The 24,275-nt window shown below is 36.7% G+C and overlaps 1 protein-coding gene across 2 annotated transcripts in view; it reads left to right on the forward strand.

Annotated features, from left to right (window-relative positions):
• The window catches only part of LOC127444181 (E3 ubiquitin-protein ligase DTX4-like), a 41,097-nt gene extending 18,140 nt beyond the window's left edge, over nucleotides 1-22,957 (forward strand). Inside the window, exons 4-10 of one of the 2 annotated variants that reach the window (XM_051703420.1) lie at nucleotides 9,321-9,382; nucleotides 9,485-9,646; nucleotides 9,747-9,805; nucleotides 12,450-12,770; nucleotides 16,773-16,843; nucleotides 17,654-17,743; nucleotides 18,585-18,731. In XM_051703420.1, the coding sequence (XP_051559380.1) occupies nucleotides 9,321-9,382; nucleotides 9,485-9,646; nucleotides 9,747-9,805; nucleotides 12,450-12,770; nucleotides 16,773-16,843; nucleotides 17,654-17,743; nucleotides 18,585-18,591 (772 nt within the window). In that variant the 3' untranslated portion in view covers nucleotides 18,592-18,731. Of the gene's footprint in view, nucleotides 1-9,320; nucleotides 9,383-9,484; nucleotides 9,647-9,746; nucleotides 9,806-12,449; nucleotides 12,771-16,772; nucleotides 16,844-17,653; nucleotides 17,744-18,584 lie in introns of both variants that reach the window. The other variant, XM_051703419.1, reaches the window with a different exon arrangement.
• Nucleotides 22,958-24,275: the final 1,318 nt, after the last annotated feature.

Below are 24,275 nucleotides of genomic sequence, written 5' to 3' on the forward strand. Positions count from 1 at the left end.
AGTATCATGACAGCCCTATTATGGATTAATATTTTCTACTTTCTAAACTGTAAATACTTTTACAGCTTTAGATGCTGTCAATACACTCACATTTTAAGTTTCAGCATCTATCCACACAAGCTGATAAACTTCACAAGATTGTGCAAATCTCATGAAGCGTGTTATCCCAGCATAATATGAGAATGTTCCAAAGACTATCTTGTGGTTCAGTGGAAGCAGAGAAATCTTACCTTTTGTACAAACGAGTTAACATGGTCAATGTCTTAAATTTGGTTACTTTTGATTAGTGACCTAGAAATCTGACTTAGAATCTGAAATATTTCTTCATTTTACATCATGGCTTTTCTTTGATTTGCATTTTTCTAAATTTTAACATTGTTTATTTCCAAGTTTAATCTCAGATTTTGAAATTACACCCCACTGTAAATGTGAGAATGTCTACAAGCTCACTCATATTTGTATTCATATTATTTTGTCCCATGTGGGAGTGTTTCTCACGTTTCTCACACTGCTAAATCATCCATGTCTGCTCCGTTTGATGACCATCTTGGGACAGAATGGTCTTATTCTCTCCCTCCCTACCTCTGTCCTCCCCTGCCCCTCCACCCCTTTTATGTCTAGAGCAGTTTTCCCTCAGAGCTCAGTAGTGATTTTGTCACACTGGGTTTCTGCAACATCCTTTGTAGACATGACAAGGGCTGGTCTGCATTAGCAACACAATGCTGCCTCACTGAAGAGAGAGTGTGTGAGTTTTTGTGTGTATGTCTGCGTTAAGTAGAAGCTGGGGTAACCAACAAAAGGTTTCGACAGTCACTGTTGTAATGATTTTTTCCCAGTCAGTCCTCAAGCGTTTGACGAGTATTTTTGGAGAGGGGGATTTGGGGGATGTGCATTTGTGGTAGTTATATACAGGGAAAGGGGGTGACGCTTGTGAACAGACTACTGAATGAGAGGGGGAAAAAGGACAATGAAATGATAGAGACATGGTGGATAATTAAGTGGCTGCAAGGTCATAAGTTTGATAATAGCAGTTGCAGAAATTGACATACTGAAGGAGGAACACTTATAGGCCTATACATATTTTAAAAAGGGGTGCTGGTCAGATTCAGACCCCTTTGAGAAGCAAATAAACTATCCAGATACAGCATACACAGAGCTGTCAAAATGGATTACAAGGGGCTCAACTGTAAAGATTTTTTTTCTGGTGGAATTGTTGGGCCAGTTGTTCAGATTTTTACTGGCCCTGCCAACATTTTTACTGGCTCCACCACAAAAAAATTCTGTATTTTATTTTTAGTAGGGATGTGCCATTTCAAGATGATCACTGTCAGACATGAAACCATTTGCCGTAAGTAATATTTCCATATTTGTGTGGTGCTGTGGAGAGACTGTCTTTTGCTGATTCTGTCTGACACTGCTTAAATAAAACATTGCAGTAAATGTTGTGAAATGCTTGATGTCTTGAACTATATATGTACTTGCAAATTCTTGCAGTTCTGCACTTTTGAATATGCAGCGAGGATCGTCCTGAAGCACTCTGGTTACATAGAAGTGCGTCATTCTAACAATGTGGCACATCCCTATTTTTTAGCAATATTTTTACTAGTGCTGTCAGTCGATTTAAATTTTAATTGCGATTAATCGTATAATTTTATGTAGTTAATCGCTATTAATCGCAGATTTTGAAAGTGCTGAAATTTGATACTATATATACTTATATATATTGCATTTATTTCCATCTTAGGAAAGAAAACGAAACAAAATGTAAGCGTGTTACGACAGTACTGGCCGTAGAATGTTTATGGGACTGCCGTGTTATGATAATTTATGCTAAGCTTGTTGGCTCCCCTTGATAGAAGGGCTCTTGTGTGTGTGTGTGTGTGTTGTGAAGTGTGGGTCAGTGTAATGACTGCCCTTCCAACAAGTGTTTATGCTGGTTTATGTTGTATTAAAGATTAATGCGTTGATCACGATTAAGAAAAATTAACGTGTTAAACTTTTTTAATTAGTTGCATACGTTAACGCGTTAACCCTGACAGCTCAAATTTTTACATGTGCCATCATTTTTTCATTAAATGTTTCAAGTTTTCTTTGTATTAATTTTTTTTTGCAAATTGGAAATTATAAAACTAATTTAACTCCATGACAGATATAAATGTGTAAATGTACTTTTACAGGAAAATTATGGCATATTGTAAAACATTACTGATTAATGTGGTTTATAATTTTTATCCCATTCTTACTGATGCTCGCAATTTTGCAATTTCCAATTTTTTTTAATGATGACAATTGTTAACTTATTGTTAATATTTTGTTTGTAGGTACAAAAATGTTAACTAATGTAGGTTCTGAAGCAGTTCTAATACTAAAGCAGCTGTAGCATAAAGCAAGGTGTTGTCACGCATGTGTGCTTTCAAATGCACGAGTGTGTGTTAAATTGTGGGAGTCAAGACTGGAGGTCTTTCTAACAGGACATTCTGTCTTAGACTTAAAGCCATCTGGAGCCAGAGAGCAGCAGTTGTTGAGCATGTGCATGAGAGAAAAGAAAAAGACAAGTCTGTTATAGTGGCAAGATCAAGGGTCGTTGAAGGTTAAAAGCTTCCTCGTTGGCTCTACCCTACCCTCCACTTTCCCATTGACGTTTCAATCAGGAAAACAAAACCAAAAATGGTTGGCCAAAATGCATTAGTAAACTGTCATGTCATCATTTTAAACAAGCACTCAAAATGTTGTTCTTGTACCACTTAAACCACTTCAGCTTAATTTGTTCAGTTTTTTACTTTCGTGTGAAAAACATCATGTGTTGAAGCATGGCTTTTTATAGAACACTTCAAAAGAAACAAACGTGGCAATACATAAGTGATTCATGACTGGCTTTACTTTCAGATTAAGATATTACATTGAACATCAAGTGGCGACTTACCACAGAACCAAAATTGTTTTTCATGCAAAAGTAACAAAAATGTCAAATATAAAGTGTATTAATATAGTAATTGTTATCAATATTAATATTACCATGAAAATCCTTTGAAGAAATGTAATAGGCTCTATAGTTATGTCTTTTGAATGTCAGTTGTTTCATATGATGCACTGAAATGGAAATTCTTGGCCGATATCCAAAAATTCTGGTCTCAATGGGCCGAAACCGAAAATTATTATTTAAAATTAGATTTTGTTTGGAATAATTAAATTCTAAATGTTATTTTTAGGGATCAGGGTTTGAAATTAACACCCACCATATGCAGGTAAATATCGGCAGTGGCAGGTAACTCTTACCGGCCACTTTGGCGGGTGACCTTTTCAGGGTTTTTCCTGCATTGAAAATTCTATGAGCATCAGGTGACTTGCTGGCGAAGCAAATTTAATGGTATTCATGCCCCTCATAACTCACATGCGCATCTGTGAGGGGCGAATAAAGCGTGCTTTCATGCGAGACATGTTTATATCATTATAAACAGCACTGACGAGGTAAAAAGGAAGCATACACATGATCAGTTTTTAAAATACACATCATCCTTACTAAAATGAAATGTTTTGGTATTTGGTAATGTTTAACTAAAAACAAATGTTTCCTGCACTAACAGTTAACTTGTATTGATTAATATTTAATCTATTAGAGTGACTATATAAAACTGTATTTTTATTGGAACTGTAAAAGTTGTAGTTTCTAAATGTGTTTAGGCTATTACTGTTTTTAAAAAAAAAAAAAAAATTGTATTTTTTTTTTTTTTAAAAACAGATACTATAGTTTACTGTTCTAAAGGTGGCTTAAATCATTAGGCTTGTGTCCTGCTAAACTAATGTCATTCTTGTTCAAATAATGTCCAAACAAATGCATGCAGTTACAGTCTCCAGATACATTTTATCCCGTTTTGCAAGGCAGAGGATTTTGGCTAGTGAAAATGTTGAGTGGCTAGTGGCCTTGGAAACTACTAGCCACAATGGCTGGTGAGCCAAAAAGTTAATTTCAAACCCTGTTAGGTATGCAGCAAATCCACTTTTTCTATAACTACATATTTCATTATAAAATAGAAAAAAATGACGGTACATAAAAAATGTGTAGCAGATTAAGAAAATGTTTTATTGTTGACTTCTCTACTGGATAATGCATCAAAAACCATTGAATGCTCTGAAATGGTCTCTTATTGTTCAAGAGCGATGACAATTGCGTCTTATAGGAGTAGTTAACCCAATAATTAAAATTCTGTCATTACTTACGCAACCTTGTCACTTCAAAAGAAAGAAAAGGGAAAAAAAAAATATATATATATATATATATATATGTCCTTGGAGAATTGGTAATATATGTACCATTTTTAAAGAAAACATGAGTGAGCAGGCAAAACACATTTCTTTTATTTCTTATGGGATTCATATTCAACTGTAAGTTATAACAGAATGGCACAATCATAAAACAAAACATGGCAACAAAGAAAAAAATGAAATGACCCCTGTTCAAAAGTCTGCATACCCTTAGTTCTTAATACTGTGTATTGCCCCCTTTAGCATCAATGACAGCATGCAGTCTTTTGTAATAGTTGTCTATGAGGCCCCAAATTCTTGCAGGTGGTATAGCTGCCCATTCATCTTGGCAAAATGCCTCCAGGTCATGCAAAGTCTTTGGTCGTCTTGCATGAACCGCATGTTTGAGATCTCCCCAGAGTGGCTTGATGATATTAAGGTCAGAAGACTGTGATGGCCACTCCAGAACCTTCACCTTTTTCTGCTATAACCATTGGAAAGTCAACTTGGCCTTAGGGTCATTGTCGTGCTGGAAAGTTCAAGATCGTCCCATTCGCAGCTTTCATGCAGAAGAATGCAAATTGTCTGCCAGTATTTTCTGATAACATTCTGCATTCATCTTGCCATCAATTTTCACAAGATTCCCCATGCCTTTAGAGCTCACACCCCCCCAAAACATAAGTGAGCCACCACCATGCTTCACAGTAGGGTTGGTATTCTTTTCACTATAGGCCTTGTTGACCCCTCTCCAAACATAGCAGTTATGGCTGTGACCATAAAGCTCTATTTTGGTCTAGTCACTCCAAATTACAGTGTGCCAGAAGCTGTGAGGCGTGTCAAGGTGTTGTCGGGCATATTGTAACTGGGCTTTTTTTGTGGCATTGGCGCAGTAAAGGCTTCTTTCTAGCAACTTGACCATGCAGCTCATTTTTGTTCAAGTATCGTTGTATTGTGCTCCTTGAAACAACCACACCGTCTTTTTCCAGAGCAGCCTGTATTTCTCTTGAGGTTACCTGTGGGTGTTTCTTTATATCCCGAACAATTCTTCTGGCAGTTGTGGCTGAAATCTGTCTTGGTCTACCTGACCTTGGCTTGGTATCAAGAGATCCCTGAATTTTCCACTTCTTGATAAGTGATTGAACAGTACTGACTGGCATTTTCAAGGCTTGGATAGCTTTTTATATCCTTTTCCATCTTTATAAAGTTCCATTTACCTTGTTATGCAGGTCTTTTGACTTTCCTGCTCCCCATGGCTCAGTATCTAGCCTGCTCAGTGCATCCACATGAGAGCTAATAAACTCATTGACTATTTATACACAGACACTAATTGCAATTTAAAAAGCCACAGGTGTGGGAAATTAACCTTTAATTGCCATTTAAACTTGTGTGTGTCACCTTGTGTGTCTGTAACAAGGCCAAACATTCAAGGGTATGTAAACTTTTGATCAGGGCCATTTGGGTGATTTCTGTTATCATATTCTGTTATCATTTAAATATCATATATTTAAAAAGGAGCCAAACAACTATGTGATTAATAAATGGCTTCATATGATCACTACCCTTAAATTTTGCATGATCTGACATATTTTCAAAATCAATGCCAAAATGTCAATTTCTGCCAGGGTATGCAAACTTTTGAGCACAAGTGTGTGTGTGTGTGTGTGTGTGTGTGTGTGTGTGTGTGTATAATATATATATATATACACAGCATCCGAATCAAATATGGCGACCACATCAATAACATAAAACACAATTTGAGGTTTGATCTTAAATGGATGATTGTTCATTGGGAAGTAAGGTGAAATCCAGTTCCTTGACCTGCTTAGTATAAAAAGATAACCTGTTGCTCAATGCTCACCCACGGTTGTAGTATTGATTAAAACATTTTATTTATCCCCATATGAAAACAAAAGGGTTTTTAACTTGTCTAATTAGGGAAAAGGATCAGTGCACACATACAGACAGATTTTACTATGTTCATGCGCATTAAATACAGATACAACTGTTTCAAGAAAAAAGGCTAGCAGCATTTGTCTAGCTACAGGGAAGTAAAACGGCTTTATATTTTCTGTTGTTTTCAGTCATTCTTGCAAGCAAACTTTGCTGTGAGCTGAGAGAGGGGAAACAGGTTTCAGGAATTTGTTTATCATAAAGTAGTAGTTATTTGAAACCTAAGTATCATATAAATGTTTGGAAGAAGAACATTGGCTTATGTTAGGGATGGGCAAATTTGATGGTGGTGATGGCCAACATTTTTTCACCTTTCTACCAAAGGGCCCGGTTAAAAATCTGCACTCACATTGTCCAAACTCAATTTTCTAATTATTGTGGGTAATCTTTGCATGACTATTACAATGTATTTGAAAATTAAATGTCTCATTTGTATTGTCTATACATTTCCAACAAGGATCCTATTTTCAAACCCACCTCAGAAAGGATTTTGGTGCTTTTTAAAAAAAAGCATTTAAAGTTAAAGCAGACGTATGTAACTTTTTCTGTGTTAAAATATATTCTCATATTCCTTAACATACAGAGACAACTATAATACATTTGTAGGTACATTTTTTTCTAAAACTCTAAACACTGTGTCTCTGTGGCGCATTAAATTGTTTGTTTAGAGCATCCTGCTTAGACCCGCCCCATCAACATTACTCAACCAATGGTTTGAGCTGAGGGTGGGACTATCTCTTTGTGTGATCAATGGCTGATGAAGAGTGTATTCGGAAAGCTGTTTTGAAAACATTGTTTATTTTTGCAATTCCATTTGGTGGCGCTAGTGTCACAGAAATTATATTATAAACATACTCTAGCTTTAAAATGGGGATCTTATCACCGAAATTCAAACAGTATTATCAATAATAATATTGAGTACAAGAACATAACATTTCAGTGCATAAAAACAAAACATTTTTTGGACCACACAACACATGCACGGACCGGTCAGTTCCAATGCAAAACACATTTTAACTGTTCACAAGATTTCTCAACAATCTGACCACCCATCTCAATAGCCTGTCAACGATGAATGTACCAAATCAACAATTTGGTACATTCATAAAAAATGGAACACACTGTTGAGCTTAGCAACACCAATAAGCCTGGACAAAACTAGACGACTGTGGTGGATGATAATAGAATTCTTTCCTTGGTGAAGGAAAGAATCCAGGAGGTAGTCATATCATTGTCAAAGTTTACAATCAAGAGAGACTTCATGAAAGTAAATATAGAGTGTTTACCACAAGGTGTAAACCGCTGGTAAGCCTAAAGAATAGGAAGACCAGAGTAGACTTTGCCAGAAAGCATATAAAAAAGCCTGCACAGGTTTAGAACAATATTCTTTGCACAGATGAACCTAAGATCAACCTGTACTAGAATGATGGAAAGGTAAAAGTATGGAGAAGAGAAGGATCGGCTCATGACCCAAAGCATACCACATCATCTGTTAAACATGGTGAGGACAGTGTAATGGCATGGACATGTATGGCTGCCAGTGGAGCTAGGTCACTATAGTGTTTATTGATGACTGCTGATAGAAGAAGCAGGATTAATTCTGAAGTGTTTAGATTATTCAATCTGCCCAGATTCAGCCAAATGCTGCAGTGCTGATGGGATGATGCTTCACAGTACAGGTGGACAATAACCCAAAACATATCTATAAACATATGTGTAATTCTTAAACGGCTTATGCAATATTTTTTGTTAAAACCCTTGAATTAAAGCTAAAAGTCTGCACTTCAGTCACATCTTGATTGCTTCATTTCAAATCCATTGTGGTGGTGTACAGAGCTAAAATTATTACAGTTGTGTCACTGTCAGAATAACTTATGTACCCAAAAGTAAATGGTTCTTTAATAACAAAATCATTATATTAGGTTACCACAAAGTAGTATTGTTTTTGTCTAGTTTATTTGTATATCTAGGATTAGTTAAACTACGAATGTATAGTAAGTACCAATTATTCTTCAAGTATTAAAATACATTTTAATGGAATAATTAAAGGAATAGCTCATCCAAAAAAGAAAATTCTCTCATCATTTACTCACCCTCATGCTATCCCAGATGTGTATTTCTTTTTCTTTCTTCTGCTGAACACAAACAAAGATTTTTAGAAGAATATTTCAGCACTGTAGGTCCTCAAAATGCAAGTGAATGAGTACCAAAATTTTGAAGCTCAAAATGCATAAAGGCAGCATTAAGACTCCAGTGGTTAAATCTATATCTTCATAGGCGATATGAAAAGTCTGGGTCAGAAACAAATCAATATTTAAGTCCTTTTTTACTATAAATTCTGCTCCCTACCCAGTAGGTGGCAAATGCAAATCGCCAGTGAAAATGTATAGTAAAAAAAATATATATATATTAATCAGTTTCTCACCCACACTAATTATATCACTTCTGAAGATATTAATTTAATCACTGGAGTCATGGATTACTTTTATGCTGTTTTTATGTCCTTTTGGACCTTCAAAGTTCTGGCCACCATTCACTTGCATTGTGTGGACCTACGATGCGGGGTTAAGGATATTCTTGAAATTTGTACTTGTGTTCAGCAGAAGAAAGAAAGTCATACACATCTGGGATGGCATGAGGATGAGTAAATGATAAGGGAATTTTCAATTTTTGGGTGAACTTATACCTTTAAGGAACTAAAATTTCTTTAAAATTCCTTATGGTCTGTAATATATGCTCAGAATGTCCAACGTAATGTATAGTGAAAAGGTGAATTGTTTCAATGAAGCAAGCTAAGTGTAAATGACTACCAAAAAATGCATGTCTGTAATGTTTCTAAGGATCTCTCCCTCCTCAGGGACCATCCTCATTTTTTATTTTATTTCACATTTTAATAATTAGTGATCCAATTCAGTAAAATGACAGTTAAATAATTAAATGTGATCTGTTGGTTTGACTCTTTAGTAATATAAAATAACTGAACATGTTTGCCAGAGCTAACCCTTGATTGGTTTCAGCCATGTCATGTGTGAACTATCAAAGTAGTGTATATTTTAAAGGTATAGAAAGACATTCTGCAAGACAGTCATTGTGTCCATTGGCTTATATAGCTTTTTTTTCCCCTCTAGGGTACCGACAGTACCAGTGAAGAACCTTGATGGCTCCAGCCCTGTTCAGCCTGCTTTAGCTGGTAGGAACATAAAAGTGGTGTTCTTAATATGCCATCAGTGACTGAAAATACCTTATTCATGAGTTCTACTTCTTTAATACATGTGAAATTATGATGTTACAGGTATTACTGGTATTCTGATGAGTGCAGCAGGACTACCTGTATGTTTGACTCGTCCTCCTAAACTGGTTCTGCATCCCCCACTTGTCAGCAAGAGTGACATCAAACCAATTCCTGGTGTTGGACACTGTTGCCGCAAGACCACCAAAAAACAAGCCTGCAAAGGTGAGAATCCTTTGATGCATACACTTAGACATATTCACAGGTGCACATTCAGTTCATTTTATCATTCTACTACATATGCTTGTCATTTATCAATTTCCAGGTAAGACACCCGAGGTGGTAAAGAGGTACTTTCAGAAGGTCAGGAAACCACCTGAAGAAGTGAGACATTCTCATTAATTTATTTCCCTACATGATCTAAAACCTTTTATGTGACCCTGTTACTGGCTTCAGACAAATGAGATCTAAACTTGTAGCAAAGGATATACAGGCCAAATAGCACTGTGGGACTGTGGTTATACTGTTACTGTGAAAAACACGAAGTGACAGACAAAATGAAACTTTTTCAGAGTGCGCTTCTATTTAGCAATCTTTTCTTTTGTTACTTTTGTCGTGCAAAGTAAACTTATACAGATAGACAATCAACAAAAAGAAATAACATAGACATCAATCATAATTTAATTATGTATATTTCTATAATGATATGATTGTTGTGGACTTCATTTTCCAATCTTATATTTTCATCCAAATAATGGAACCACGTGCTTTGAACATGAATGTTAAAGCTAAGTTTAACCTGAACAATTTGCCTTCACAATCATTACACTTATTGTATGTGATGTTTTCATTTATACAATTTAAAGGAGCTATATGTAACATTGACATCAAGCGTTTAAAATGGGTACTGCAGTCCAAATTCAAAATATTGGAGAGAATTGTCTCACCCGCCACCTCCTCCCCAGACTCTAAGCTCACGCGGGTTGCCAGGTTGAGGACACGCAACAGGGATGAGCAAACTGACAATGGCAAGCAATGAGCCTTACACTGTAAGTTGATCAGCTAATGTATATGTTTGCAATGTTTTATTTTTTGCAAATTATAAACCAGCTCATGTGGATTTTTTATAATCTGTCAGTGTTAGCTAGATGCTGGCTTCCATGGCTGTGTTTGCCCACTAACTTGTTTCAAATCTGGCAACCTGGGGTGTCGAAATACTATTGGGAAATGGGCATTAGGTGGGATCACACAGGCCAAAACACAAACAGAAACTCCAGCCCGGAACGGACATTTCAAATTAGAATATACTGGCTGTAGCATTTTTTTCGGAGAAGCTAGTATTTCAATTTTGCGTTGAAATACTAGCTCTTCGTTTCCTAAATCTCTGATAACATAATATGATAATTTTATGCTTTAGTACAGTAAATATATTACATATTGCTCCTTTAAAAACTGATGAAACAGTGCTGCCATGTTTGTCATTCTGAAGCAAACTTTCAAAGACTCTTCCATAGAGCACAACAGTCGGGTTACAGTAGTAAAAATCCATTCATTTTCTCCCATATGTGAATTGATTTTTTTAACGATAACTTGTAAACCTTTAAAGTCAGACCTTCCATGTGCTCCAAGGTTGTTAATCAATGGTATACGCCTCTGTTTTTTTTTGTTTGTTTTTTTTTTCACCCAATTTGGAATGCCCAATTCCCAATGCGCTTTTAAGTCCTCGTGGTCGCGTAGTGATTCGCCTCAATCTGGGTGGCGGAGGACGAATCCCAGCTGCCTCCGTGTCCGAGACCGCCAACCCGCGCATCTTATCACGTGGCTTGTTGAGCGCGTTGCCACGGAGACATAGTGCATGGCTTCACACCATCCACCGCAGCATCCACGCTCAGCTCACCACGCGCCCCACCGAGAAGGAACCACATTATAGCGACCACGAGGAGGTTACCCCATGTGACCCTCCCTAGCAACCGGGCCAATTTGGTTGCTTAGGAGACCTGGCTGGAGTCACTCAGCACACCCTGGGATTCGAACTAATGAATTCCAGGGGTGGTAGCCAGCGTCTTTTACCACTGAGCTACCTAGGCCCCCCGGTATACTCCTCTGTTGAAGCCATCAGTCCTTATGTTTGATAGCGGAATTCCATAATCCAGCAGAGAAATATCCACTTATTAGAGAATTGCTGCCAACAAAGCCTGCCAAATGAGCCTGCCAACAAATATGACAGCAACCGCCCACTCCCATGACGAGCCGCGAATGACTAAATCGAGGCGGTCTCCCTTCACTCTCAAACTACTTGTATATGTCTGAATATTTTGCAAAAAAATTAAAATATATTATTTCTATACTTAATCAACAACTTTAAATAGTTCTTTATTTTTGTGTCATTTTTTAATTTGATTGTCATTTGCAATGCTTCATAGGATTGTAGTACATGCTCGCTTAAAAGATGTTAAGCACAAAGTCTTGTACCTTTTTATCTTTTTTTTTTTTTTTTTTTTTTAATGCCTTTTTGCTTCAAATCAGAGTTTGTAATGGTGTGATTAATCTCGGAGCTGGTTGGTTTGGTTCATGGAACTCTTTTATGAAGGATTTTATGAAATCGCTATAGAGGAAATTAATGGGAAAAATACTTAATGAAACAAGATGGCTAAAGAAAGTGGGCTTAAATGGTTGCACTCTGTTTTAATCTTGCACAACTATTTAGGGTGGATAGTATGAGAATTGGTCTGCAGGGACTGCTTAGGGGAGCAACTTTCCCAAGCACACATCAATTTATTTCTGAGCTGCACTTGGAGAGGAAGCCACAGTCTCCTGTGCTATTCACAGGTCCTACTAAAGTGGTGGTGTAGCAAAGCACTGTGTGTACACTTTGTTTTTTTTTTATTTATTTATTTTTTTTTTTATAATGTGAATTACAGTGGGGGTGTCTGTTTTATAAAAACCAATGAAGTCAGTTTCTTAATTCTTTACATCTACATGAAGGCTGTTGTTTGTTTGATATCAGCATTCTGTATGCTATATTCAGGATTGCACTATCTGTATGGAAGCTCTGGGAAGGCCTTCAGGTTATAAGGGTTCAGGTGTGGTGAGTGTTTCCCGTGCAGAGTCAGTAGGAAGACTGGCACAATGTGGACATCTGTATCATCTGCAGTGTTTAGTGGCCATGTACAACAATGGAAACAAAGATGGCAGCCTGCAATGTCCCACATGCAAGACAATATATGGAGTAAAGACGGGCAACCAGCCACCCGGTAAGATGGAGTACCATGTCATCCCGTACTCTCTGCCAGGACACCCAGACTGCAAAACCATTCACATCATCTACAACATACTGCCAGGCATACAGGTATGACTAATCTACATACTATAAGAAGTTATACTCTTTCTATTGAACATTCTTAAGTAAAAGTAGGGTCTTTTCTGATCTGCTGTACCTTTAAAGCTGTAACACGTAAAAAAAAAAACAAACAAAAAAAAACAGTATACCTGTATTTCTGTGAAAAGGTACACCAGGCTTTCAGAAATATGCTCTGCTATGAGCAGAGCACAATGGCAAGTAAATCAACAGGATAGAAATAAAGACCTAAAGTTAGCCATTGCTCGGAGAGAGATTGAATTAGCTTACATGAGGTTGTAAACTTTAAGTTAATGTCTCCTCCAGGAGGATGATGTCCATAAGAAACTGAGTTTATTAGTTAAAGGGATATTATAAAAACTAACGGGATTGAAAGTAAAATTGAGGACATACTGTTGGAAAAACTTTTAAAATGATTACTAATTAAAACGATATTCCCAAGAAAACATATTTTTGTTCAAAATATTTTGATTAGAGAAAGGAAACAAATTATTCCTGGAATATTTCTTGGAATGTCCACTTAATTTAGATGTTAGAATGTATGTATTTTCACTCGGCGCCTATTTTTAAGTGAATAATGTGATGTTTAGCATATTCAATTTGTAGATTTGGCCAAATAAAAAACATGTGGCTTCATAGCGCTGATACTTTACAGTCATGATCCAAGTGGGTAGATACCATGACGCAAAGGCCCATGGTCAGTTATGTTGATAGCATTAACTACTTCGAGTTGTTATGAAAGCGAACAACTGCACAAGTTGAGCTTGAACTAATTTTTACTCCAACTAACACTTACAATGGTGGTGGTTTTCTGTCTGGACTACTCATTTCAGTAGTTTTAACAGTGATTCTTATGGAGACTTGAACCAGAAAAGTCCAGCGGTAATCAGAATTATTATGGCTCTGCACAGTGGTTGGTCAGGAAGATCCCAGTGGATAGTAAGGCATATAATGACCCAGTACAGACTGAAGCCTTGTTTATACTTCCGCCTGTAACCGCAATGTGCTGTAGAGGCGTTTATACTTGACACGCCTGCTGTTGTAATATTCTGTGAAACAACCGGGGGCAGCCCAGAGAAAATATCATCCAAATCAGCAGAAAGTAGTAGTGAGAAGTAGTGATGGGAAGTTCGATTCATTTCTGGTTCTTTTGGACTGTTCGTTTCCATGAACCGGTTCAAAAACGATTCAGCTGTTCTTTTACTTCATCATGTAATGACGTCTCTAGCACATAATTCTAACATCCCGGAGCATGATTTTATGCTCAAACATTTAAATAAAGCCATATGTGAACTCACATAGCTGATTATTACCTTCTTATTCAATTAAGTTATAATAATAATAATGGCGTTTATTGTCCCCAGTATTTCATTCTGCGATCCTGCATTTCGAATACGACAGATATTGATTACATCTTGGATACGTTTCCTACATTAAAGTTTTGCACCTAAAGCACCCAATACAGACACTGTGCACAAACACGGATATGTTCTACGTGTCTTAAATTTTATTCAGTAAATCTAGCCATAAGCATATTTCTAGTACGTTTTGGTGGTCATTAAAGAAACTTACAGTACGCCTCTGGCTCGTTCATGTCCTTGGTACTTTCGTATCAGCAGCTCACTCATCAGACTCCTCGGCAAACTTCGACAGTTCGTGGACCAGTTCTTCTTGAGTCGGTCTCGACCGAAGAGCTGACTTTAGATTCTGCCTGAAGGTTTGATTCCTTCATTTCGAACGGGTTCTTTGGTTTGATAAACGGTCTAGTAACTCGTAAGAGCTGCCTGCCTGTATGAGTCCAACTCGTTCTCAGGCTACTATTCATCTGCATTTTGTAAATTAAATTCAGTTTCTTGAAAATGTCTGTCTCTAGAAAAGTGGTAGTGGTGGTGTAGTGGACTAAAGCACTGAACTGGTAAGCGGAAGGTTGTTGGTTCAATCCCCACAGACACCACCATTGTGTCCTTGAGCAAGGCACTTAACTCCAGGTTGCTCCAGGGGGATTGTCCCTGTAATCAGGGCACTGTAAGTCGCTTTGGATAAAAGCGTCAGCCAAATGCATAAATGTAAATGTAAAACAAATATGTTTTTAATAATTTGTATTAGTAACATAATCTAGTAAAAATGCGAAATATTTTTTAAATGATTCAAAACTAACACAGAAAGAAACATATGTTTGTTTTATAAATGTTTTATTTGTATACTAGTAACATCTCAACGCATTGCAAGTCCTCGGTAATCCTCTGCAAACTTCGACAGTTCGTGGACTGGTTCATTCTGTTCTTTTTGAGTCAGACACGACCGAAGAGCTGACTTTAAATTCTGCCTGTAGGTTTGATTCCTTCATTTCGAATGGTTTCTTTGGTTCAATAACTGGTCTAGTAACTCGTAAGAGCCACCAGCCTGTATTAGTAACATCAAGACCTTCATTTGCAAATATTTGTAATTAATTTAAAAATTAACAGAAACATTTGTAGTTTTCTAAATGTTTTATTTGGCTACTGCCATTACCATCTCAACACATAGTAAGTCCTCTGTAATCCTCTGGAGACTTCGACAGTCAGTGGGACCGGCTCATTCGGTTCTTTTTGAGTTACACAGTTCGACGTGCTGTATAGCCAGTACATTTACTTCAGCTGTGCATCTTGCGTCATCAACCCAGAACTAAAGTTCGTTTCAGTTCGATGTTGTGAACTGGCTCGACTGGTTACTTGCTGAGAATCGGCTCAAAAGAACGATTTGTTCAAGAATCGGACATCACTAGTGAGAACTTGTTTGCCAGAACAACGTCAGATCATAATGACTTAAAAACATTCACAAGAATCTTTGTAATAAAAGCATCAAACTTTAGTCTGGTTTTGTTTTTTTCAATATTAAGGCACTGGACAAATACTTGTATCATGCCTTAAAATGCTAACCCTGTTGGAAAATCCAGCTTAAGCTGTGTTTTGGAACATGGTAGCTGGTCCAAGCTGGTCCTAAGATGGTCCAAGCTGGTCATGAACTGCTCCAAGTTGGGCATGAGCTAGTCCAAGCTGGTATGACAAGCTGGTAGCTGATCTAAGCTGGTCTCCCAGCTTGGACCAGCTAATGACCAGCTAAAGACCACCTTGGACCAGCTAATGACCAGCTAGAAACCAGCTACCATGTTCCAAAGCTACTAGCTTAAGCTGGATTTTCCATTAGGGAATAGTAGATTTATTGACCTATACTCCTATACATTTATACAAGCATATAGATATGCTACAGTATTAAACATTTTTCACACAAACTATACAAAATTTAAATCTGAAGCGCAACAGTCTCTGCGACATTCAAGGTGTTGAAGGCACTGCTACCATATCTTATGCTTATAAAATATGCATTGAAATGCTTGCACCCATATATACTCTTCGGGATATGCAAACAGAAACATCCAGTGTAGTAACTGAGACAACTCATTGAGCCTTATTCATGAAATATGAGTATAAAAAATGTGTATAAATGCATTCTTATGTAAATTTTCCTATTGAACTAAATGGTTTTACTAACGATTTACACTCAAAAGTGTTGACTACATTTTCATTGACCATGTTGGTTAGTTTTTTGTGTCAAACTTCAAGCATTGAAGGCACCGTTCCTATATTTTATGCTTATAAAATTTACATTGAAATGCTACATTCATATAAACTCTTATAGAAATTGTAGCATCCAGTGTAGTGACTGAGCAAACTCATTGAGCCTTATTCATGAAACATGAGCAAAACAAATGTGTGTGTAAATACATGCTTGTAAATTGTCCCATTGAAATGAATGGGACAATTTCCACAATAATTCAAATTTGTTCTGCTCTTGTTTTCTGAATAAGGCAAATTTACTTATTTTCATTAACCTTTGTTAGTTTTTTGTGCCCTTAATGTTTTTTCTTAACTTCCATTTCTATTTATGCAAGATTCTTTATCCATAAGATGAAATGGTTGGAAAATATTCATAATTTTAATGTATTTCTGATAGAACTGCAATGTTACCATAAGATGGTTGTGGCAGATCTCTGCCTTCCCTATGAAGGAGGAAGCGGGAGCCGGGTAAACAGTTCACAGAAGACTTTAATTAGATACAGTTCACTTGGACACAACATAAAACTGCTTTTTAGCACACACTCGCCGGCACACACGCAGCTCCGTGTGTCGCTCACACTATTGGCCTTCCCAGCACAACGCAGAATGCAATGTACACGTTCGTCGGCTGCATGCATATCTCTCTCTCTCTCTCTCTCTCTCTCTCTCTCTCTCACTGGCATCTCCGGCTCCTCTTTATCCCTTTCTCGGCTGATTGGGGTAATTTAGCGCCAGGCATCCATCCTTACGGCCTGGCCACGCCCTCCTTGTCACAATGGTAAAGCTATGTAAAAAAAATAATAAAGCTAAAAGATTTGTTAAAATATTTGATTTATCTAACTTAACGGATTAATGATCTTGTCTTTTGAAAACCCTCTTTTTATTTATTTTATTAGTATTATTATGTTACTTGTATTATATAATACTTTTATTTTATCCTCATGGACGGATCATAAATTTGCCTGTACATATCTGTTCAGCCAATGTTGCCTTAAAGTAGTTTACTTTGAATGCGGCGCCACGCACACTGTTCGCCCGAGTCACAAAAATTTGATTGTGCATGACTGCACGAAATGAGGGCTTGTCAACACGCATTTCTGCCAACACCGCAACATCATTTTTGTCATGCGCAGCCTCACGAACAAGCAACTGCGTCATGTATAAACCAGGCTTGATGTGGTTCAAGCAGTCAGATTGCAGTCCATCTCCAGTGCATCTTCTTGACTTTCACACCATCATTACTATATTTAATAGCATATCTCCTCTCCATCTCTCAAGGGACCTGAGCATCCAAACCCAGGGAAGCCTTTCACTGCAAGAGGATTTCCCCGTCATTGCTATCTCTCAGACAGTGAAAAGGGGCGCAAGGTAAGTTTATATTTCATCTTGTCTCGCCTTGCCAGACCTTTGACTAAATGGCAAAAGGTCTTGACCATATTGCAGGAAGATTTGTCTGACTGCCTTTTAAAGCAAGCAATCACAGTTTGCATTTTGAGACTTGTGTCTCTGCAGAACGGTAATGGCCGTTTCCCAATCAGTGGGGGATTTCAAATCGGGATGGGTGTTTTTCAACCGATTTACACAATTTTCCTACTACACTGAGATTCCCTAATTTCATTAGATAGTTGAGAAATGACCATCCTGGTTTGGAAATGCCCATTATTGTTCCACAGGGACCTATACTTTTGCATTGGTCCTACATACCATTTTGGGGTGGGGTTATCTGAGGTGCATTACACTACAGTAAAAGACTGTCAATCTTTAAAAGCAATAGCACAGAAAATAGAGGAAAAATTGTAAAGACTCAAAGTACAGCACAGATAATAAGTGCAGACTATTACACTGACATAATTAAGAAAACTAAGCAGAATATACAGTTTTGCTCATGGATATTCAGTTTACTTGCTACTGTCTCGGTTAAAACGCTAAATATCTTTCAAGGGTGGCAAATCCAGTGATTATTTTATCCTCAGAAGTGATTGTTGTATCAATCCTGTGTTCTTTTACCATTGGAAGTTGCATCAAACCAGCCAGTCAGATAAGAGCTAGATTGAGAAATCCGTGGGTAAGACTATATTCCACAGAAAAATAAAAAGCAGCAGTATATAATTGCTGTTAAATTATATGGCAACACAAGTATTGAACGCTTTTTGTTTATGATGTAATTTGAAATTAAGGTCTAACAAAATCATGTTTCTGCTGTTTTCAGGTGTTAAGGTTGTTGTTGGTGGCATGGGACCGACGTTTGATCTTCTCAGTGGGCACCTCAAGCACCACAGGAGAATCAGACACTGTCATCTGGAATGAGGTCCACCACAAGACAGAATTTGGCTCCAATCTTACTGGACATGGCTATCCAGACCCTGGCTATCTTGACAATGTACTGGAAGAGCTTAAAGCACAGGGCATCACTGAAGAGAAGGGACAACTTGAGTGAGGATGGAAACAAAAGAAAAAACATTGGCATTTGGGAGACATGAGAGTACTAGATGTTTTGTGCTGTTGAAATAGGGGTAATTTCTGAATCACAGGAGTATAAGTGAAGATATATAAGAAAAGAGAACTTGATTGGTCATCAGATGGTACAGTTCAATATGTTAATGAGCACAGCGGTACGAGTCATCTTTTGGTAGGGATGGGTATTGATACAAATTTCCCGATTCAATTTGATTCACAAGCTATCGATTCATATGGGTACTTTTTGGTTATAATGTCCATTTTGCTTACATATGAAAGAATTTCTCTCTGCAGATGCTCTTAATTTTAAAGGAACCTTCTAGGTATAATTTGAAAATATTAATTTTACAAATAATATTTTATTAGTTTTTCATCAAATTGGTCTTTAAGCTTTTAAATAATGTTTAAATTCAGTCTATTCCATCAATTAATGTCTTGAAATTGCATATGTTGTATAGATATTTTTGTTACTTGTTTATTGTTTACTTTCATAATTTTTATTATTTACAAGTATTTACATTGATATGTGGAACAGGTGCTAAATTGGTACTGTCTCTTTAAGACAAGTGCATATAATAACAGAGGACGTGAATGATTTCTTTAGCACATCCATGTGTGATTAGAATTAAATGTTTGTTTTGCTGTTTTTAATCAACAACTGACTGTAAAGAACAGAAAGAGTATTAAAAGATACATTATTCAATTACATATGGATCTCATCTTTGGACACACAGTTAAACCAAACTTTTACTCCCAACACGCAGTGAAAGTATCTCACTGCTAATAATCTCTTCTCCACAATACTACTCTATCACTGGTGAGTGAAATCTGAACATTTACCAGCCAGTGGCTAATAATAGACATTTTAGTCGCATAGCAGGAGATTTGGTCCCATATATGAGTGATTTACTCGCATTATAGCGGTTCGTGCATAGAGTGAAAGATCGATATTGGGATTTAAGAATCGATATCGAAATTGTTAAAACAATGTATCGGAAAATCAATATTTTTACCCACCCCTATCTTTTGGCATGCATGCGTTCTTAACCTCAATAAGGTTCTTGGGTATGTAGCAACACAACTAATATACAAATTATATTTGGTTAAAGAAATGTGTGGTTAAAGTTGAAAGATTGAAAGAATGAGGGAAAAGAAAGGGACAGGTGTAAAAAGCAAGAATGGGAGGTGGAGGGGGCTCATGAGGTAGAGAAAAAGGAAAATAGAAAGACTAGGTAAAGAAGAAGAAGATGAAGACATGTTTTATTTGCTTCAGCAATGTTGTAGTGCGAGTTTGTCTAAGTTGTGTGAAACAATTGCAAGTGTGGGTGTATGCATGTGAACTCTTTTTACCTCCAATTAGATTCCATGCTCCAAAGCATTCCAAAGCCGTTTACGTCGAACTGAGAGGTATAGTTTGCATAATTATTGCGTGTTTATGATTGGTAATGTCATGATATCATTCCATGTATTAGATCATATACTACTTTTGTATGGATGATATTGTGTGGATAATATTCAGATTAATCAAAATAGAGCATCAGTCCTAGATTATCTTGTTAAAATTGAAAAGCAGTTTAAAGAAAGCAATGCATTTTGTCTGTGAGATCCGCATGAGAACCCCAACTAACTGTTCTTCCTTCGGTCTGAGTGCTCTTCTTTTAGTGATCATTATTAAAGGAATAGTTCACCCCAAAAAGGATCATTCTCATCATTTACTCACCAATTTTCTTCACCCAAAATGATTGTATCGCTTCAGAAGACATGGATTGAACCACTCGAGTCGTATGGATTACGTTTATGTATCTTTTATGTCCTCACATCACACATTCTTCAAAATATCTTCGTTTGTATTCTGCAGAAGAAAAAAAGCCATACTAGTTTGAGACGGCATGAGGGTGAATAAACAAGAGAATTTTCATTTTTGGGTAAACTATTTCTTTAATGGTACAATTTCTCATGGTACAAAAAAGGTACTTCAAACAAAGAAGTGATGGTACACTTTAATTGCGTTTATAAACAGGATGAATTAAATTTGCTATAAGCAAATGTTTTTTCTTTTTTAAATACCACACAAATTTCCCTACTACATGAGAGATATTACTGAAATAGGTGTCTTGAGAAATCACACCTCTCTCTCTGTGACAGCCTTGGGCTCTGTAAATGGCAAAAACTTTATCTTTTGCTGGCATGTTTTTGGAGATAGATCATGTGGTTGAAGTTAGCAAAATGGCTGAATAGCTCACAGCACCAGTGAATAAGCTCAGTTTTGATACAAGAGAAAGTAATTAAGGTTGAGCTGGATATAGGGAATTGGCAAGAGGCAGAGAAAGCACTTGGATAGTTCAATGATCCCCAAGGGACAATTTAGTAATAGTTGACCAAAATGAATTGCCTGCCTGTTCTTTTGGACTGGGACTTTCAAAGGATTTTGCATACAATTCAAATTAGCTCTTTACTGACCTTTTTAAAACCTTGTTTTTTGGCCAGTCTCCATGGTAGGTCAATAAGTGACCTGTTTTACAGTGATCCACTTCTAGTGACTTAAAGAACATGCCATTGTTTGGCATATGTGTGTGTTTTTGTACAGGTTGATACTTGTGTGAATGAGCCCATGCATCATGTGTATGCATGCATTTTTGCTTGATTAAAAATAAGAGAGTATGCTATGCATCCACCAGCCAGTGGTGAGGTACAGTTTGTTACTGATCTGCCTAACTTTCTTCATACATTTGTTTATATTTTTTTGTATTGATGTTTTCTCCTATTTTCCTAGTTTAGTATATTTTAGAATGTTTCATATTCTGAATTTTTATACGTGAATGTGAGTCTCAACTGTTTTTAGTTTCTTTTTGTGCGCCTACACGACAAATGCCATTTTTGCTCTTATGAATTGTACAGATCTGTGAAAAAATGTGACCTCTCAAACTGCATAAAAAGTGTCCTATAATCTGTTGAGACCCAGCCAATTTTTCTTCCATTGTTTAAGATAAGAAGATGGCCTGATCTTATGCAGCTGCAAGTGAATAATTTTAGTGGAGAATTATTATTAGTAGTAGTAGTAGTATTTATTTATTTTTTTTGTTTTGTTTTTTTGGTGAAATGGAGAAATGTAAAAGAGAGTCAAATGCTTCATTGCCCTTCATTATCAACCACTAAGACCTAATGGTTGATGACTCAAGTGACACCGTGAAAACAACAATGGGCCCCAAAATTAATGTTTTTTGCAGGGATTTATCTTGTTTTTTTTTTTTTATTCTTTATCTTATTCTCACTATAAATGATCAACCCCCATCTATACACACATCCAAAGATGGAAATGTCCTCAACCTTTGTGAACATTTTGCACTTTTATGTTTATGTTAATCTGCTCACTGCTGAATGGAATAGAACGACCAGATCTGATGAATCACTGCTCTACTATCATCCCGTCTTCGGTTCAATGGTCATGAATTAATTTAAATGTTACCGGTAAATGCTATGCCAGAGGTTGCCAGGCAATATACCAATCACAGCATTATCAGTAGCAATCAATGACGATACAGTATAACCTAGATTTATATTATTATTTGAATTATATTAGTTGTTACATACAAACAGCAGTACGGAGTGTGCACAAACTTTTGAGAATAATTTCTGCTTGATTCAGCAACATTTTTTGTCAAAAGAATGATTGAAAACAAAAATCAGCATGTGATGAAATTGATGAGTGGAATAAATTGTTACATCATGGCTCCATGCTATACATTTTTCTGTATAAAATGTGGGGGGTGAAAAAGTTGTTTGGCGTTTGTGCTGTAACAGTGAAGTCCATCCATTCATTAGATAAGAGAATTTATTTTTTGGTTTTCTTTAAAATGAACTTTAAAGTTGCACTCAGTAACTTTTGTCTTTGTGTCATCTTAGACTTACACAGACCTAGTGGCTTGGATGCAGCATCATTTAAAATCAACAGTTTTCAGTTTCAGATGCCATTGTAGAGATTTAGTATTCAGTCATCCATGATTACTTTAATGAGTGAAAGTGTCAAATAACAGGATGGTTACTGAAGTTAAGAGAGTAGTATTCAGCTGGTCATGTGGCTCTAAAATGGCAGCTCCCATGTGTGGACCATCTACATGTAGAATAAAACAGCTTTTATAACATAACTGATATGACTGGAGTCTTCATTTTAACGTGAGTGGTCATGATTTCCTACATATATAGCAAAATTACAATTCATGTCTTTAGGAGTTACACCTTTTTAATGAGGAAAAAATTACTGAGTGCAACTTTAATGGAAGTTCTGCTCGGATGCACCGGCAGATGGAGGTAAATAAGATCCAGAGTGATGTAGAAGAACCAGTCAACACAAAAAAGAGCCGTGGCTCTCCCGTTCCAGAACATACCATTATTAAAATGGTAACATAGAGAAATCAATATTTTAATATGTGAAGGAAAAAAAATATCCATCACACATACTTAATTATTTTGACAAACATTTTAACATGAACCATTTCAATACATAAACATTTAAAAAAAATCACATTCACACAAAAACACAGACAAGAAACCCCTGTGACGTCACACAAAGATGTACGCGCCGCCCTAATGGCGCGAATGGATGAACCGGGGTTTAAACTCTTTGAATTGTACTGTGCAGGTTTGACAGTTGGATTGTAAACCAGAGGTAAGAACGACTGTTACTTACTCAGATGGTTTGATAACCACCAAGAAATTAAATGAATTGGGGTGACAGACATTTGATATGTATGGGAATGATCGCCTCGTGAAGCTATTAGGGGAAAGCTTCAAAGCCACGAGAGTCTCGAAAACCGTGCCATCTAGTGGTTATTAAAAATAAAAGCAGCCATTAACCCGAGGATGTATAATATAAATTGGTACTTACAAACAACTTGAGATGAGCATACATTCGTGAGGAACAATTATAATACAAACAGTCTATTTAAACAAATATTAATGGTTTTTACAGCCTTCTTATTCTGCGATTTATAAATAGTTTTGAGGTAGGCTACAATTGTAGTTCAGCAAGCAAAACACAAAATGAATAAACAAAAATCCCTTACAATGTTCTCCTTTATGAACTGGAAAAGGCCTTTCCACAATAACTTGGTGTAGGCCTATTGGCAATGCCAAAACAAATGTACAGTAGTGTCTGGGTGCTGTTTACAGAAAGAGCATTCTATGACAATATCTCTTCTAAATGTATTTAAACAGTCATAAATAGGGTAAACTCAATGGATTATACAAAAAGATACTTCTTCAATCTTGTGAAGTAAATATGTATTTGGAAGCAACCAAACCTTCCTCCAGTAAACATCAGAGACAAAAGCATTCCAATAGAGCACAACAGTCTGGTTCCGGAGGTAAAAATCCCATTAATATTTTCCATAGATGAATTGATTTTTTAACAGTAACTCATAAACCTTTAAAGATAGACCTACCT

Source organism: Myxocyprinus asiaticus, chromosome 7, assembly GCF_019703515.2.
Source record: "Myxocyprinus asiaticus isolate MX2 ecotype Aquarium Trade chromosome 7, UBuf_Myxa_2, whole genome shotgun sequence".
Taxonomy (NCBI): domain Eukaryota; kingdom Metazoa; phylum Chordata; class Actinopteri; order Cypriniformes; family Catostomidae; genus Myxocyprinus; species Myxocyprinus asiaticus.